Consider the following 16,269-nt stretch of genomic DNA (forward strand, 5'->3'; position numbering starts at 1 on the left):
TTCTTAGTAATTCCTCATCTTAAAAATGTTTTTAATTATAAAACTAGTCAATACATGTGCATGGTGAAGACATTCAACAGTAGAGAATAGTGGTATACATCATCCCTAGTTCTCCTTCCCAGAGGTAACCACTTTTACTTGTTTTGGTGGTTTCTACTTTTCACCAATGTATGTATACTGTACTTCTGTTTCTTGTGATCAGTTTTAGTATTTGTTGACTCCTGATGTGGTGAATTTGACTCACTTAATGAGAAGTATTTGAGATGTTCACATGGCCCTGAATTTGTGTTAGCATAGAGCTCTAAGACTGACTATGCAAATCTTGATTTGTGTCCAGCTGAATGCAGAAGCTAGAAATGACTTGTTCAGGAGAAAACAAAGAGGGGAGGGGTAGTGACCAAGAAGGAGGAACAAAACTTAGGTGAAGATTTGAGTAATTTCATATAAAATTCATAGTTGATTTAAATAGGTTTCTTTTTATATATAAGTACTCAAGCTATATTTAGAGAGAAAGTAGCTTCCTTAACACTATGTATACTCTTCAGTCACTGTCCATTTTTGCTGCCTCAAGGTGAAGATGTGGAAAAAATTTTGGATGAATGGAAGGAATATAAAATGGGAGTACCAACATATGGTGCAATTATTCTTGATGAGACACTTGAAAATGTGAGTGTAATAAAAGATTTTTAGTGCAATCATCACCTGTTTTCATCATAAATAAAATGTATGTGCTATTTATATAATGTTCTGAACTGAGGTTTGAAAATAGACTTTTAGTGCTGAAAGGCCAAAGTTTGTATATTTTTTCTGCATTCTGAGTCCTAATATTTTATACTTGTAGTATGACTTATTGCAAAGAAATGTCACTTTATTGAAGAAATACTTTAAAATGGGCAGAATGCCCATCTTCATACTGGTATAGTGAGACTTTTGGAAGATATTAAAACCAAGTACTGTATAAAAATATTGGTGATAACAGTTACTTGAAGGAAGGTTACTTCAAACACCTTTGACCTAGAAAGGAGTGTGGGAAAGGAAGGCAAGTTTTATTTTTACCTCTGCTCATTTTTATAGGTACTACTGGTTCAGGGGTACCTAGCAAAATCAGGCTGGGGATTTCCAAAAGGAAAAGTAAATAAAGAAGAAGCTCCTCATGATTGTGCTGCTAGAGAGGTGAGTTACTGCAGTTTGAAACACGGTAGCATTCGGTGATTATGCTTTGAGTAAAGTACTTTTTAGTCATGGAAATTTACTGTTTGGACCATCTAATCCTCTTTCTAGAACTTGACTGCAAGAAGTAACTTATCTTTTGTAAGGTGACTGTTGATTCTTTTGTCCACATGTATCATTTATTCTTCCCTTATTTGTTTCCGTTTTCTTTTATTGTCCATTTTTAATTCTGTTATCTCTAACTCCTCTACCTTGTTTTAAAATTGGATTTGCAGTTGGTAAAACACTTTGGCATTTACAACCCCTGTTTTATGTTTATTGTCTTGGCTTCCAGACAAGTGCACAATTTGTGCTTCCTTAAGAAATTTACATTTGTTGCTCAAATCCACTCTACCTTCCCACTGCCTGTAAGATGAAGTTTAATTCTTTAAACTATTGAAACTCCATCCCTTATTCCTACACAAAATTTAGCCATTCCTAAATTTACCTTTATTCTCAGTCAAAAGAATTTATTCTCTGTTACTTGAATTTAACTGATTTGTTTCAGCCTCTAAACTTTGCTTATATTATCTCCTTACTCAGAAAGTTGTCTTTTCTTCCTAACTATTCAAATCCTATCTAGACCGAGCTCAAATTATGACTTTTCTTATTTGTAAAGTGAGGTTTAGCGTGAATAACTTTTTTTTCTTTTTTTAAATGTTTATTCATTTTTTGAAAGAGGGAGAGAGAGAGCACAAGCAGAGGAGGGGCAGAGAGAGAGGAGACAAAATTCAAAGCAGGCTCCAAGCTCTGAGCTGTCAGCCCAAAGCCTGATGGAAGACTCGAACTCATGAACCATGAGATCATGACCTGAACGGTTGGACGCTTAACCTGACTGAGCCACCCAGACGCCCCCCCCCCCCTTTTTTGTTTTAATTGAGGTGTAGTTTATACACAGTGTTAGTTTCAGGTGTAGACTAGAGTGGTTCAGAAAATCTGTATACATCAATGCTATGCTTACCACCAGTGTAGCTATCATTTGTCACCATACAACGCTATTACAATACCATTGGCTGTGTTCCCAATACTGAATCTTTTGTCCCTGTGTTTTATGTATTTCATAACTGGAAGCCTGTACTTCCACTACCCTTCATCATTTTGTTCCTCCCCTAAACCACCTCCCCTGTGGCAGCCATCAGTTTGTTTTCTGTACTTGTGGATCTTTTTCTGCTTTTTGTTTTTGTTTAAAAAAAAATTTTTTTTTAATGTGTATTTATTTTTGAGAGAGACAGAGACAGAATGTGAGTGGGTTAGAGGCAGAGAGAGAGGGAGACACAGAATCTGAAGCAGGCTCCAGGCTCTGAGCTGTTAGCACAGAGCCTGATGCGGGGCCCGAACCCACAAGCTGTGAGATCATGACCCAAGCTGAAGTCGGATGCTCAACCAACTGAGCCACCCAGGCGCCCCTGTTTTTGTTTTTTTAGATTCCAAATATAAGTGAAATAATATAGTAATGTCTTTCTCTGACTTGTTTCACCTAACATCACACCCTCTAGACTATCCACGTTGTTGCAAATGGCAAGATCTCATTCTTTTTTTTATGGCCGAGTAGTATTCGTGTGTGTGTGTGTGTGTGTGTGTGTGTGTGTGCGCGCGCGTGCGTGTATGTACGTACGTGTGTACGTACCCCACATCTTCTTTATCCATTCATCTATCGATGGGCACTTGGGTTGCTTCCATGTCTTGGTTATTGTAAATAATGCTGCAATAAACATAGGGGTGCTTATGCCCTATATTAGGGTATATGTAAAAACACTGCTTCAAATTAGTGTTTTTGTATTCTTTGTGTAAATACTAGTGGAATTATTGGATCATATGGTATTTCTATTTTTAATTTTTGAGGAACCTCTATGCTCTTTGCACAGTGGCTACACCAGTTTGCATCTCCACCAGCAGTGCACGAGGGTTTCTTTTTCTCCACATCCTCACCAGTACTTGTTATTTCTTATCTTTTTGATTGTGGCCATTCTGTAGAGTGAATAATTTCTAAAGTTCATTCATTTTTTCTTTTTAATTTTAGAGAGCACATGGGAACGGGGGAGAGGGGCAGAGGGAGGGAGAGAATCTTAAGCAGGCTCAGTGTGGAGCCCAATGTGGGACTCTATCCCCCATCTCTGGGATCATGACGTGAGCCAAAATCAAGAGTCAGACACTCAACCAACTGAGCAAACCAGGCATCCCTAAGGTTCTTTCTTAATTAAAATTCTGTTTATTTTAAAATTTAACCAGTGAGCTCTATCCTATAGTAGTCTCTGAACTTTAATAACAGTTGTTGTCTAGACATTTGCTTGGCATTAATTATGTAGTACCTGTTATACGTTGTGGACTGTATTCTTGTTTATGAATTCCTTATCATTTATCACATTAAATCTTCTTGAAATTTGAGAAGTTGAGCTATAAAGAAGCACAATATAATGGAGAGAGAACTGCTCTAGGAGTTGAAGATTTGTTCCAGTACATTTCTAGTAAATGTTAGTCAATATCCTAGAGACTTTGGGTGAGCCACTTAATCTTTGTAAGATACACATACTATTAAGAGTTATTTAAGGGCTTCATAACTAGAAGTAAATATCTTTAAAATCTAAGGTGGTAGTGATTAACTTTGAGATGTTTTTGAGACGGCAGTATGGATTTTATGGCATATTTCATTTGGATCTGTTGCCTTACTTTGTCTTGACTCAGTATTTTCCTGTAGCAACGTTCACCTGGTTTAAGTTTGATGTAATTATTGGTGAGTGATAGTAATTAAAATTCTTACAAACCACTAACATATTTATTTAACATAGAAAAACCATTAGTGGTTATTTACTTTGGAGTAGGATTTAAAAAATGATTGAAAATGCTACATTTCTAATTCAGTATGGAACGCTTTCTAAGTAAGTATTTGCAATAGCTTATAGACCAATAATACAAGTAAATGAAGGTTTACCCACACCCCTTAAAATTGAAAGGTAACAGGTGAGAAATTGACACATCCTCTAAGACCTTTCCCTTTCTGTGGATAGTAGGAGACTGAATGGAGCGGTTGTAAAGTCTTCCCTTTTATGTCTTCAAATTTTGTGGTCCTCATGCTCATAAGGAAGACAAAATAGAAAGCTTAGCATCCTACTTAGAGGAATTGATCAGTAATCCTGTACGTAGAGTTAGACTGGTCCTATAGCAGTATGATAATTGTCTGGGTCCAGAAAAGAGACTACATTAACTGGAAAACGGGCTAAATTTGGTGAGATCAGCTGTCTCTGTAATTGGATCTTTTTGAGGAAACTTAGAGAACATCAAATATTTAAATTTGCAAAGCTGAAGTAGTACCCCAGACCCAAGGGATCATCTACATCTACCACTAGAACCTTCCTTCTGACAAATTTTATACACTATATTGTAAGAGGCTGGGTGATGCAGAAATACAGGATATGGGGGTGGGCAGAGGCAATTAACCTGTGAACTGAGGCACTCAGTTTTCACTTCAGTTTATCTTGTTTTCTACTCTGAAATACTAAGATAAAAGATTGTCCTATTCATGTGGTGCTAATTTCAGTAATAATTCTAGATCACCATAATTTGTAAGAAAGAAAAAGTTTATTAGGGCATGGGGAATGAGAGAATGGAGTGTAAATGATAGGATGCTACAGAGAATCTTGTGGGGAGGGATACAGCCATTATGGAAGAGGATCAGCTCCATTTTATAGGAGAGGAACTGAAACAGATCAGTTTAGTAACATGCCCAAGGCCTCACAGTGAGCAGCAGAACAGGGATGCAGAACCTTGGTTGGGCTCTGGAGTCCATGTTTCTGACTACTACAATATAGGCAGTCAAGGAATATTTGTAAATGGGTATTTCTAAACACACAGAGATGGAAACAGAAGGAATTTGTGATTTTTAAGTACTGTGTATCTATTTTCTAATAACGTTTACCTTTCTCAGGTGAATATGTATAAGTTGTTTTTTTTTTTTTTTTTTTGTTTTAGAGCTTTTGCCTTGCTCTGAGGAAAGCATAGGTATTCTTAGAAACCATAGACCCTTAATTTCAAGGAAAGACTTTTTCCTTTTGATAGTAAGAATTAATCCTTTTAAACTTTCAGATCTAAGTAACATCCTCTTTTAGCTGATAAAGGAACATGTCAGAAAAAAACTTGTCTTTAATTTTTCTACATTTTTGGATTAGAATTTGATTTTTATTTTTGGTTTTTAAATGGTTGCCTTTGTTATAAAGAGAGAAAAATTTGGGGGTTAAGGTTGAGCATTCCTATATTCCAGTCAGGCTGCCATAACAAAATACCACAGATGGAGTAGCTTAAACTCAACAGAAATTTAAGTTTTAGAGGCTGAGAAGGCCAAGATCAAGGTTCCTGGTGAGGGTTCTCATGCTGGCTTGCAGGTGGCTGCTTTCTTGCTTTGTGCTCATGTGGTCTTTTTCCTGGGTGCCTGTGTGAGTGCAGAGAGCTCGCCCTTTGTTGTTGTCATCTTATAAGAACACGCCCAACCTTAATGTCCTTATTAGGCCCGCAACCTTATGTCCTCATTTTACCTTTATCGCCTCCTCACAGGCCCTATTTCTAAATACAGTCAGTCGCATTAAGGGTTGGGCCTTCAACTTAGGAATTTTGGTAGGACAAAGTTCAGTGCAAAGCAGCTGCCATTTTCGAGTTTGAAAGTGTTCAACTAGCAGTCCTAGACTTGTAGTGTATATTTCTGCCACTTGGTGGTGCTGCAGTATAACAGAAGCAGTGCTGTGTGGCCCTGGTGGGGGGAGTATCACCAATGTCTTAGCTTAAAACCAGATTGTTATTTTTTGTAGGAGTTCATGTTAATATTACAGTTTTCCTTTTAATTTTCACTTGTATTAACCTGTCAGGAAGTGTTCTATCTGAAATTTTTTAGCTGCCATTAGACTTAGGCTAATGCTTTAAACTTTTTTTTTCTTTTAATTTTTTTTCTTTTAAGTTACGTGTTTCTGTCATGAGTGTTTAAGCTTGTTTTAAGTTGCTAAATAACATTTTAATTTGGTTTATTATAGTTAAGTTAATGTTGTTATTTCATTATATGTGGCTGTCCAGAGGTGTTTTGTTAAAGCAGAATCTGATCCATCTTATAAGAACTGTTTATGTGATCTGAGCTGAAAGAAACACTGAAAGCAGGTTCCTCAGGGACAAGGTATGAATAATTAATAGAAAGCTTAGTGCCATCTTTTTTTTTTTTTTTTTTAGTTTATTTATTTATTTATTTACTTACTTACTTACTTATATAATCTCTACAGCCAACATGAGGTTTGAACTCATGACCCTGAAATCAAGAGTCGCAGGCTCCTCTGACTGAGCCAGCCAGGTGCCCCAACCTTAGTGCCATCTTGATTAGAAATTTCCTGTCTTTAACCTTTTGGTTCACCTTTGTTAATTGGGTTCTGTTACCTTTTTTTTTTAATTTTTTTAATTTATTTTTTTTGAGAGAGAGACAGACAGGGTGTGAGCGGGGCCTGGCAGAGAGAGAGACACAGAATCTGAAGCAGGTTCTAGGCTCTGGGCTGTCAGCACAGAGCCTGACATGGAGCTCGAATCCAAGAACCGTGAGATCATGACCCCGAGCCGAAGTTGGATGCTTAACCCGCTGAGCCACCCAGGCGCCCCAAGTTCTGATTACTTTTATTCAGTGAAGTAGATTTAGGACAAGGATGGGAAAATGTTTTCTAGAGATTGTTGAAAGGATGTGTTAGGATAACTTCAGTATATTTTCATTGTTAATTGTGGTGAAATACCAGTTGTTGAATAAGCAAGTGATTCCTGTGTTTTCAGGATTCCATTTTGTTGCTTACTATTTAGCAAAACAGTATATTTTATTGTAATGAAGCTGACTTTAATATGCATTTACATAACTTAATCTTGATAGAATTTGTACAGAGGAACAATTGGTTGGTTTATTCTACTTCTTCCTATAGGTTTATAAAAGATATTAGATAATAGGGAGAGGATTTCATTGTGCTAGTGCTCTTTGGGCAGCACATTTTTTAATCTTACTTAGGGATTTTTATCTGATATCATTTGGGAAGTTAATGCTATTCTCTGTGCCAGGAAAATTAACTATGTACTATAATACAGGAATGGATTTGATCCATAGAAGATGTGGTATCAAAATTTTTGTCTTTGATGTCTGTGTATGTGAGTGAGCTATTAAAAGCTTTTCCTGGTAAATATGATGAGAATGGATACCTAACTTTATTTTTTATTTTGAGAGAGTGTGTGTGTGTGTGAGTGGGGAGGGGCAGAGAGAGGTAGAGAGAGAATATCTATCCCACCTGGGGCTCCAACTCCTGAACCGTGAGATCATGACTTGAGCTGAAATCAAGAGTTTGGTGTTTATTTGACTGAGCCACCCAGGCGCCCCTGGATACCTAACTTTAGAGGCATATCAATCTTCATCACTTCTAGAATTGGGAGTTTATATCTGTTACTTTATTATATTTGTTCTAAGTTTGGTTGTACAGGGTTTGAAGCTATGTTTAGCGCTGATGGCTCTTTTCATTTTACCTCATATTGTACCACTTCCTCCCATATGATTCTTCAGCTATAGTCTTTCCCAGCTCTAAGCGGAATGCCATTTTCCTATCTGGCAAACTCCTATTCATCTTTCAAGTCCAGCTCAAGTGAATCCAGCGGACTAGAGTGCTGTCCATGACACCTTCTTGAGATAACCACCCTATTTCACAACTCACACCTTACCTTAACCCATGACTGAGTTATGTATTCCTACAGTATCCACCTACCTCTTGGCATGTATATTGTATTACAATTATTTTCTTTTTTAGGCTAAGCTCCTTAAAGAGCAGTGCTTGCTTTATTAATTTCTGAAGTCCGTGTGTAGGATGGTACCTGTTACTTACGGTACATATTTGAATGCACTAAATGCATTACTATTGAGATAATTACAAGTAGTATAGAGCAAAATAAAGAACAGTAACACAAAGAATATATTTGCCTATTAATATTTTGCCATATTTGATTTATTACATTTGATACATATGTGTGTATGGTTTTTATTATTATTGCTGAATAACTTGGGAATAAAATGCAGACATAATGCCCCTTAATCCCTAAATACTTATGCATGTAAATTTTTTTTTAAGATAAGTGTACTCTTTTTTGGCGGTGGGGGGAGAGAGAGCATGTGTGCACGTGTACGCAAACCAGTGAGGGGCAGAGAGAGAGGGAGAGACAATCTCAAGTGACAGCCTGATGGCAAGGCTTGATCTCACAAACCATGAGATCATGACCTGAGTTGAGATCAAGATGCTTAATTAACTGAGCCACCCAGGTGCCCCTCTTTCTTTTTTTTTTTTCTTAAAAAAATTTTATGTTTTTAAAATTTCTTAATATTTTTTGAGAGAGAGAGAGAGAGAGAGAGAGAGCGAGAACACAAGTAGGGGAGGAGCAGAGAGACAGAATCTGAAGCAGGCTCCAGGCTCTGGGCTGTCAGCACAAAGCCCAACACGGGGCTCAAACTCACGAACCATTAGATCATGAACCTGAGCTGAAGTAGGGCGCTTAACTAACTGAGCCACCCAGGTGCCACTCTTTTTTTTAAATACCAAGTATATACATGCACACCCAGTCTGACATTTCCAGAAGTAGGAAATACAAGTAATGTTTCTCCTTTTTCTGTATACCACAGAACATTTTTCAAGTGAGTATATTCACCTTGCTTTTAAGATAAGGAACAAAAGGTTTAGCATACTTAGGAATTTATAGAAGTGAGGTGTCATGGAGGAGCCTAAGTTGGGAGTCATGGACTATACATGCCTGAGAGAAGGAGAGATGTGCCTTTTTTGAGGAATGTAGAAAAATGTACATCGAACTGACAAGAGAAGGCAGAAAGATGAAAGAAATGAGTAGGAATAGCTCCTCTACACCTGGATCTTGCAAGAGATTCAGCCCTGGCCATGTGTTTTAATATCTTCTGCCCCACTGGTTGGTTAGGAGATGCTGAAACCAGAGGGAAGGACTTACTACAGTGTAAAAGATCCTCAGTGGACTTTAGACACTGAGAATCCAAAGCCTTTTTGATTGGGGGGTGAAGTGGAGAAGGACTTCATCAGAGTAACACATGTTATTTGAAGAAGAACTTTAAGGCTAGAAGAGATGAGTAGTTTTTTTATTTTACACAGAAGCCCAATTTGTTAATCAGAGTAAGTATGGTTTCTTTGGTTGAAGGAAGAGGTAAAGGTTGGATGTAACAACAATTCCTGAGATGTATGTTCTCCCATTTCCTCCTCCTCCAGCCCCTGAGGGAAGGCAGTTTTAGAACCATGCGTCTGTCTTTTCACTGGTTTTCAGTTCTTTGCGTTTGCCCCCTACTCACACACAAATGAGGTTGTAGCTCTACTTTTGAAATCTGTCCGTAAAAAAAAAAAAAGTTAGTATTAATCACAATTCAGTTTTCATGTTTGAAAAATAGTTTTATTTGTATAAGAGTTTTTAGTCTGTAACTTGGTGTATGTAGATTCATATGTGCTGTTAATAAAATCATATGTGGTCCCAGCTTAAGAGTTCTGGACCCAATTACAATGAGTGTGTGTGGTGGTGGAGGTGGGGGTGGCTGTTGTTCTCACACCAACAAGCAATTGACAGACACTGGCTGCGTGTCCTATAATTCAGCTCAATTCTGAGTTTGTCTACCTGGATAGAATCAAATCCCACAGGTTAAGGGACTCCTACAAGACTGCCCGTCACTTCAGATGACAGTCATAAGTCCAGGTTTCTGGACTGTCATCTGAATTTCTGTATTTCTGACCTAGATTGGAGGTTCCAGCGGGCCCCCTCCTTGGGTTCAATTAATTTGCTAGAATGGCTCTTAGAACTGAGAAAAACTGGTTTATTTAAAAGGATATATAACTCAAGAACAGCCAGATGGAAGAGATGTAGAGGGCAAAGTATGGAAAAAGGGTGCTCTCTCCTACTGTACCACTCTTCCCAAATCTCCATGTTCATTAACCCAGAAGTCACCATCCAGTTCCCCACCCCTCAGCCTTTTGGGTTTGTATAGAGGTGTCTTTGTGTAGGCAGTCTTGATTAAATCACTGGCTGTTGGCTTTTTGAGCTCAATCTCTAGCCTTTCTCTCCTTCCTGGTGATGGGAGGAGGGTGGGGGTTGAGGGTGGGACTGAAAGTTCCAGTCCTCTGAACTTGGTTGGTTCTCCTGGCAGTCAGCCCCCATCTTTAGGTAGGGGCCAAAAGTTATCTCATTAACATAACAGAAGACATCCTTGTGGCTTTCATGCTTAGGAGATTCTGAGGGTTTTAGGAGGTTTGTACCAGAAAGGTGATGAAAACCAAATAATATATTTTTCTTATTGTAAACCGCAGTATCACACATCTTCAATGAAGAACTTAGGCTCAGATATATTAAAGGGGTTTATCCATAGTTGAACAGTTCAATAGAGGCAGAACTAGAACCCTAGAGCATTCTGACTTCTTGCCTAGTGTTTTCATGCCTTTACTTGCCTGGATATTTCTGAGTTTTTGCCTTTGAAGTAAATTTTAACAAACTGGAGGTCTAACAGCAGCAATTGAAAATCATCATCCAAATTTATTTCCAGGTCTTTGAAGAAACTGGTTTTGATATCAAAGATTATATTTGTAAGGATGATTACATTGAACTTCGAATCAATGACCAGCTTGCTCGTTTGTACATCATTCCAGGAATTCCAAAAGACACAAAATTTAACCCAAAAACCAGAAGAGAAATTCGGGTATGTAACTGAAAGAATTTTCAAGTTGCTAGACAGTATTCAAGTTGCAATTCAGTGAAGTAGGAAATTGCTTTTAGAAACTCCTTGATGATAATTCAATGAATTCTTTTCTTCTGTCTCAGAACATTGAGTGGTTCTCCATTGAGAAATTGCCCTGTCATAGAAATGATATGACTCCAAAATCCAAACTTGGTTTGGCACCTAACAAATTCTTTATGGCCATTCCCTTTATCAGGTATGTCCTTGTTTATCAAAATACTAAAGTAATCTTCATAATTCTGATAGTTTCTTTACACAGCCCAGTTTTAAAAGTGAATTCTTAATGTTTCCATAGGCCATTAAGGGACTGGCTTTCCCGGAGATTTGGAGATTCCTCAGACAGTGACAATGGATTTTCCTCTGTTGGTAGCACACCAGCTAAACCCACTGTGGAAAAATTGAGGTAAAGAAATACATTCATAGGATTCCTATCTCCTGATAGTTTTTTTTTTTTTTTCTTAATTTTTATTTATTTTTTGAGAGGGAGAGAGAGAGAAACAGAGCACGAGTGGGGGAGGGGTAGAGAGAGAGAGAGGAAGACACAGAATCTGAAACAGGCTCCAGGCTCCAAGCTGTCAGCACAGAGCCTGACATGGGGCTCAAACTCACGGACTGCAAGATCATGACCTGAGCCAAAGTCAGACACTTAACCAACTGAGCCACCAAGGTGCCCCTACCTTCTGATAGTGTTTAACACTAACGTATTACTTCCAAAGTTTCCAGAGGTGTTGAATTCTTTTCTGTAGGTACTATTTTGTTACTAGTCTCATAGATAATAGAAATTTTTTTATAAAGGGTTTTTAATGAGGTGAAAAAGGTTAATTGGAGTTGGAAAGGAGCTTCAGGCTCATTTTAAAATAGTATACACAAGAGGGTACCACCTTTTTAGATGGATAGAACATGAGGAAAAAAAAATCTGTGTGTTTATAGTTACTTCTCTATTCTTATATCCTACTTTAAGAGGAAGTTGAATCTGAAGGTGGTTGAATGGAAGATATGTTGAGGTTTGTTTTTGTGTAGGGAGATGAGTGCAGATGAGTAATTTGTTCAGAAAGATAGAACTGTGAAGACGTGGGGTGGCTTCTCTTCTTTCCAACATAGACTGTTGTACTGCAAAAAGTGACTGTTATGTGGACAGGAACCACAAAGAACATTTTCTTGGTTGGAACTTAATTGTATCCAAATCAAAATTACAAGTAGGCTGAGTAAGGAATTTTGTTAAATAAGCATGTATGTTTGTAATAAGCTTGCTAGAACTTTGTTAGGTTCAGAGAGAGTTGCATTTTACATTTTCTTTAATTTAATTTAATGTTCTGTTTTCATCCCAGGGCTTCAAAAATTAAACAGGAGTAACCACATTTATAGACAATATTTTTAAATACATAGGGAATATTCCGTTTTAGCTGGGTTTTATGAGGACAGGAGTTTGGACTAAATGCCCTGAGAATCATTTCTGCCTTTCAGAACCTATGGTTATAATCACTACATTATATATTACTAAAGTAAAACACTGTAGAAAAAGTAGACAGGAGTGTAGGCAAAATTAAAAAGAGACAAACATGCAACTAAAAAGTTATGAAATAGTGACACTGTTTGGAAAAAAAATTGTATGCTTATTCATGTTTGGGTCCACCATAATGTGTGATAGGCCTCCCCTATCTTCTAGTCCTAAGCTTTGTGGTCCTGGAAGGTGGAATAAGGACATAATAAAGCAGCTTTAACCAAATTTCAAGTTTCTTAGGCGGGGATAGTGTGTTTTTAGCATATAGACTAATGTCTTTGGTGATGTGTCAGAGGAAATACCTGAATTTTGTCTCAAGAAAGTAGGGATGCTGCAATTTTATTATAATTAAAAAAAATTTTTTTGTTTATTTATTTTTGAGAGAGAGAGAGAGACAGAGACAGAGTGTGAGCTGGGGAGGGGCAGAGAGAGAGGGAGACATAGAATCTTAGGCACGCTCCAGGCTCTGAGCTGTCAGCACAGAGTCCCAACGCAGGGCTCGAACCCACAAACTGTGAGATTATGACCTGAGCCGAAGTCAGACACTTAACTGACTGAGCCACCCAGGCGCGCCTATTATAATTTTTTAATGGGAAAGGAGAACTCTCAAGTATTCAGAAGCAATCACTGTAATGCAGTTCTTTGGATCAGTGACTCTGGACTGTATTATACATGTAAATGGTACTGTAGAATATTGTTTTTTTTTGTTTTTTATTACGGACCAGTGCCTGAATACAACCTTTTACAATCATATTCTTTCATATAAGAATTTGAGACCAGACCTTTATTTAATTTGCTCATCTATTGTCTTCAGCTCCTTAATTTTTTTTGCCCTAGAATATAGCTTAAATTTTCAGTTCCTCTTCTACTTCAAATTCCATACTTTAAACATCCTGGTGAGAATGTGAGTTATCTGTCCTATTAAGAAGGAATATCCACTTACATTTGTTAGTTTCAACTAAATTTGGAATTATTTTCTTGAGATTTTTAAAGGTATGATCAGTTATAGGGGGAGGTACTGTGGTTAATTTGGAAAAGTTTGGGATTAAAAATAATACTTATTTCATTCAAAAAGTAGTGAACACCAGGCCTTCACTGACTGTGTCCTTATGTAAGGTACATCCCAGTGCAGGGAGATGATAAATAAGAAGGTAAAGTTTGTAATCTGGTGTTAGAAGAACTTTAAGTGAAAATTTTCTGATCTGAATTTTATTTTTTAAATCTTGGTATAGTCGAACCAAATTCCGCCACAGTCAGCAGTTATTTCCTGAAGGTTCTCCTGGTGACCAGTGGGTGAAACACAGGCAACCACTGCAGCAAAAGCCATATAATAATCATTCTGAAATGTCTGACCTTTTAAAAGCAAAGGTGAGTGATAATACATTTAAAGATTTTTCTAACTTTAGATTTGATTTTGAAATGTATCTGAATCGAAGAACTGCAGATTAACAGTTAAAGAGCTCTGAATTGTTGATCAACGATTGCTGCATTCCTGACTTGTGATTTGAAGCACGGCTGAGTCTTCTTAACCTTTACAGTTTTGCTGTAAATACAGTGTAGTAAGTAATCAGAATTAACGTCTGACTTTGGTATATATGCAACCAGTGAAAGGTTTATTGTTGTATTGAATTTAGTGCATGATTATACCACACTTTATTTATCCATTCTACTCTTAATAGACATTTTGGATGTTACCTATTTCAGGCTTTTATAGACAATACTACTATGAATATTTCTGTACATATCTTTGGATGAGCATACACCGTTCTTTTGTGTATAGGTAACAAACAGAATTTTTGGATCCCTGGATATACCTGTGTTCTTCAGTATATGCTGCAAACAATATTCTCAAGTAATTTTATATCCCCAACAAAATATATGAGAGCTTGAGTTGTTCCACATTCTTACTAATTCTTGGTATTATCTGCCTTTATCATTTGAGCTACTCTTGTTTATTTTCATTCTTTTAAAAAATATTCTGGGTTCATCAAAATTACAAACTTTTTGCATTGAAAAGTACAATTAAAAGTGGTTATAGTGTTAAACTTTATGTATATAGTATCACACTAAAAAAACAGATACCCGGAAGAGCAGGATAAAATTGAATTAAAAGTGTGTGGTAATACGAGTTTCTGAAAGCCTATTTCCTTACCATCCTTTTTTTTTTTTTTTTAATTTTAGTTTTTATTTTTATTGGGAGTATAGTTGACAATGTTACACTAGTTTCAGGTGTACAACATAGTGATTCAACATCTCTATATGTTATGCTGTGCTTACCACAAGTATAGCTACCATTTGTCACCATACAGCCACCATACAGCTCCATTACAATGTGATTGGTTATATTCCCTATGCTTTGCCTTTTATTCTTGTGACTTACTCCATAACTGGAAGCCTGTATCTCCCACTCCCCTTCACCCATTTTGCCCAGCCCCCTACCTCTCTTCCCTCTGGCAACAACAATCAGTTTGTTCTCTGTTCCTTATCATTAAGTTAGCTTACTGTTTTCAAGCTATTTTAGGAACTGCTTAATTTTTTCTGTAGGTATTAGATAGGATATAAATAAATGTATTTTGGTATATTTTAAAATATAAAATATTTTATTCACACTGTTTTAGTCAGTTCTCTTAACTGTCCTTTCAAAACCTCTAAGGGCAAATTAATGTTTAAAAACTATTTTGGGGGGCACCTGAGTGGCTCATTCTGTTAAGCATCCAACTTCAGCTCATGATCTCAAGGTTCGTGGGTTTGAGCCCTGCGTTGGGCTCTGTGCTGACAGCTAGCTTTGGGTTTCCTGTCTCCATCTCTCTCTGCCCTTCTCTTGCTCATGTGTGCTCTTTCTCAAAAATAAACATTTAAAAAATTTTAAAAACTTTTTTAAGTTAAACTTAGATATTTTTTTTGGTAAGAAAATTAACTCATGTTAAAGCACTACAATTGCAAGATGTCATCTACTGAATGTTTGGGCTTTAGGTCTAAATTTAGGGATAATGGCCTAAACGTTAAGAATACCAGTCTTGGGGCACCTGGGTGGCTCAGTCGCGTCTGACTCTTAGTTTCGGCTTAGGTCATGATTTCATGGTTTGTGGGTTAGAGCCCTGTGTCAGGCTCCATGTGGAAGTGCGAAGCCTGCTTGAGATTCTCTCTTTCCCTCTCTCTGCCCCACGGGTGTGTGTGTTCTCTCTCTAAATAAATAAATGAATGAATTTTTAAAAATTCTCTCTTTCCCTCTCTCTTCTTCTGCTTCTGCCTTACTTCCATGGACTCTCTGTCTCTAAAAAAGAAAAAAAATACCCTGCTCCCATTTTTTTTTTTAACTCAGGCATTGTAAACAAAATCTGTAGATAGAAATGGGATAAAGCAAGATTGCTAGGGACCTTGTATTTGCCATTTCATACCTTTAGAGGAATCTTGGCTTTGTGAAGCACTGTCTTCTATAAGAAAATATTGATATGGTATGGTTCCCCAGTGTTTTAGGAAAATTTTGGGGGAGGACTTTGATAAATTCCTAATCAACCAGCTAAAAAAAAATCTTTATTTTGAGCTTTCTTTTTTTTTTTAGCGCAGGGCTCAATCTCACAATTGTGAGATCATGACCTGAGCTGAAATCAGGAGTCTGATGCTTAACCAACTGAGCTACCCAGGCACGCCACCAATCTTTATTTTGTATAAAAGAAATTATTAATTTAAAAATGCTTTTTTGTTTATTAATAATTTAAAGCAGATTTTAGGTAATAGTTGATCACATCTGCTACATATTTCTTGTCCTGAGAACTGTGGCCAG

At 37.1% G+C, this 16,269-nt stretch overlaps 1 protein-coding gene across 1 annotated transcript in view; it reads left to right on the top strand.

Annotated features, from left to right (window-relative positions):
• Positions 1-16,269, top strand: part of DCP2 (decapping mRNA 2) — a 50,750-nt gene that overhangs the window by 22,295 nt on the left and 12,186 nt on the right. The window contains exons 3-8 of the mRNA XM_047090275.1: positions 539-666; positions 1,075-1,173; positions 10,793-10,945; positions 11,068-11,180; positions 11,280-11,387; positions 13,718-13,853. Coding sequence (XP_046946231.1) covers positions 539-666; positions 1,075-1,173; positions 10,793-10,945; positions 11,068-11,180; positions 11,280-11,387; positions 13,718-13,853 — 737 coding nt within the window. The remainder of the gene's footprint in view (positions 1-538; positions 667-1,074; positions 1,174-10,792; positions 10,946-11,067; positions 11,181-11,279; positions 11,388-13,717; positions 13,854-16,269) is intronic.

This window comes from Lynx rufus, unplaced genomic scaffold, assembly GCF_022079265.1.
Source record: "Lynx rufus isolate CCGP_SWC_20201006 ecotype Redwood Valley unplaced genomic scaffold, mLynRuf1.p SCAF_1, whole genome shotgun sequence".
Classification (NCBI taxonomy): Eukaryota; Metazoa; Chordata; class Mammalia; order Carnivora; family Felidae; genus Lynx; species Lynx rufus.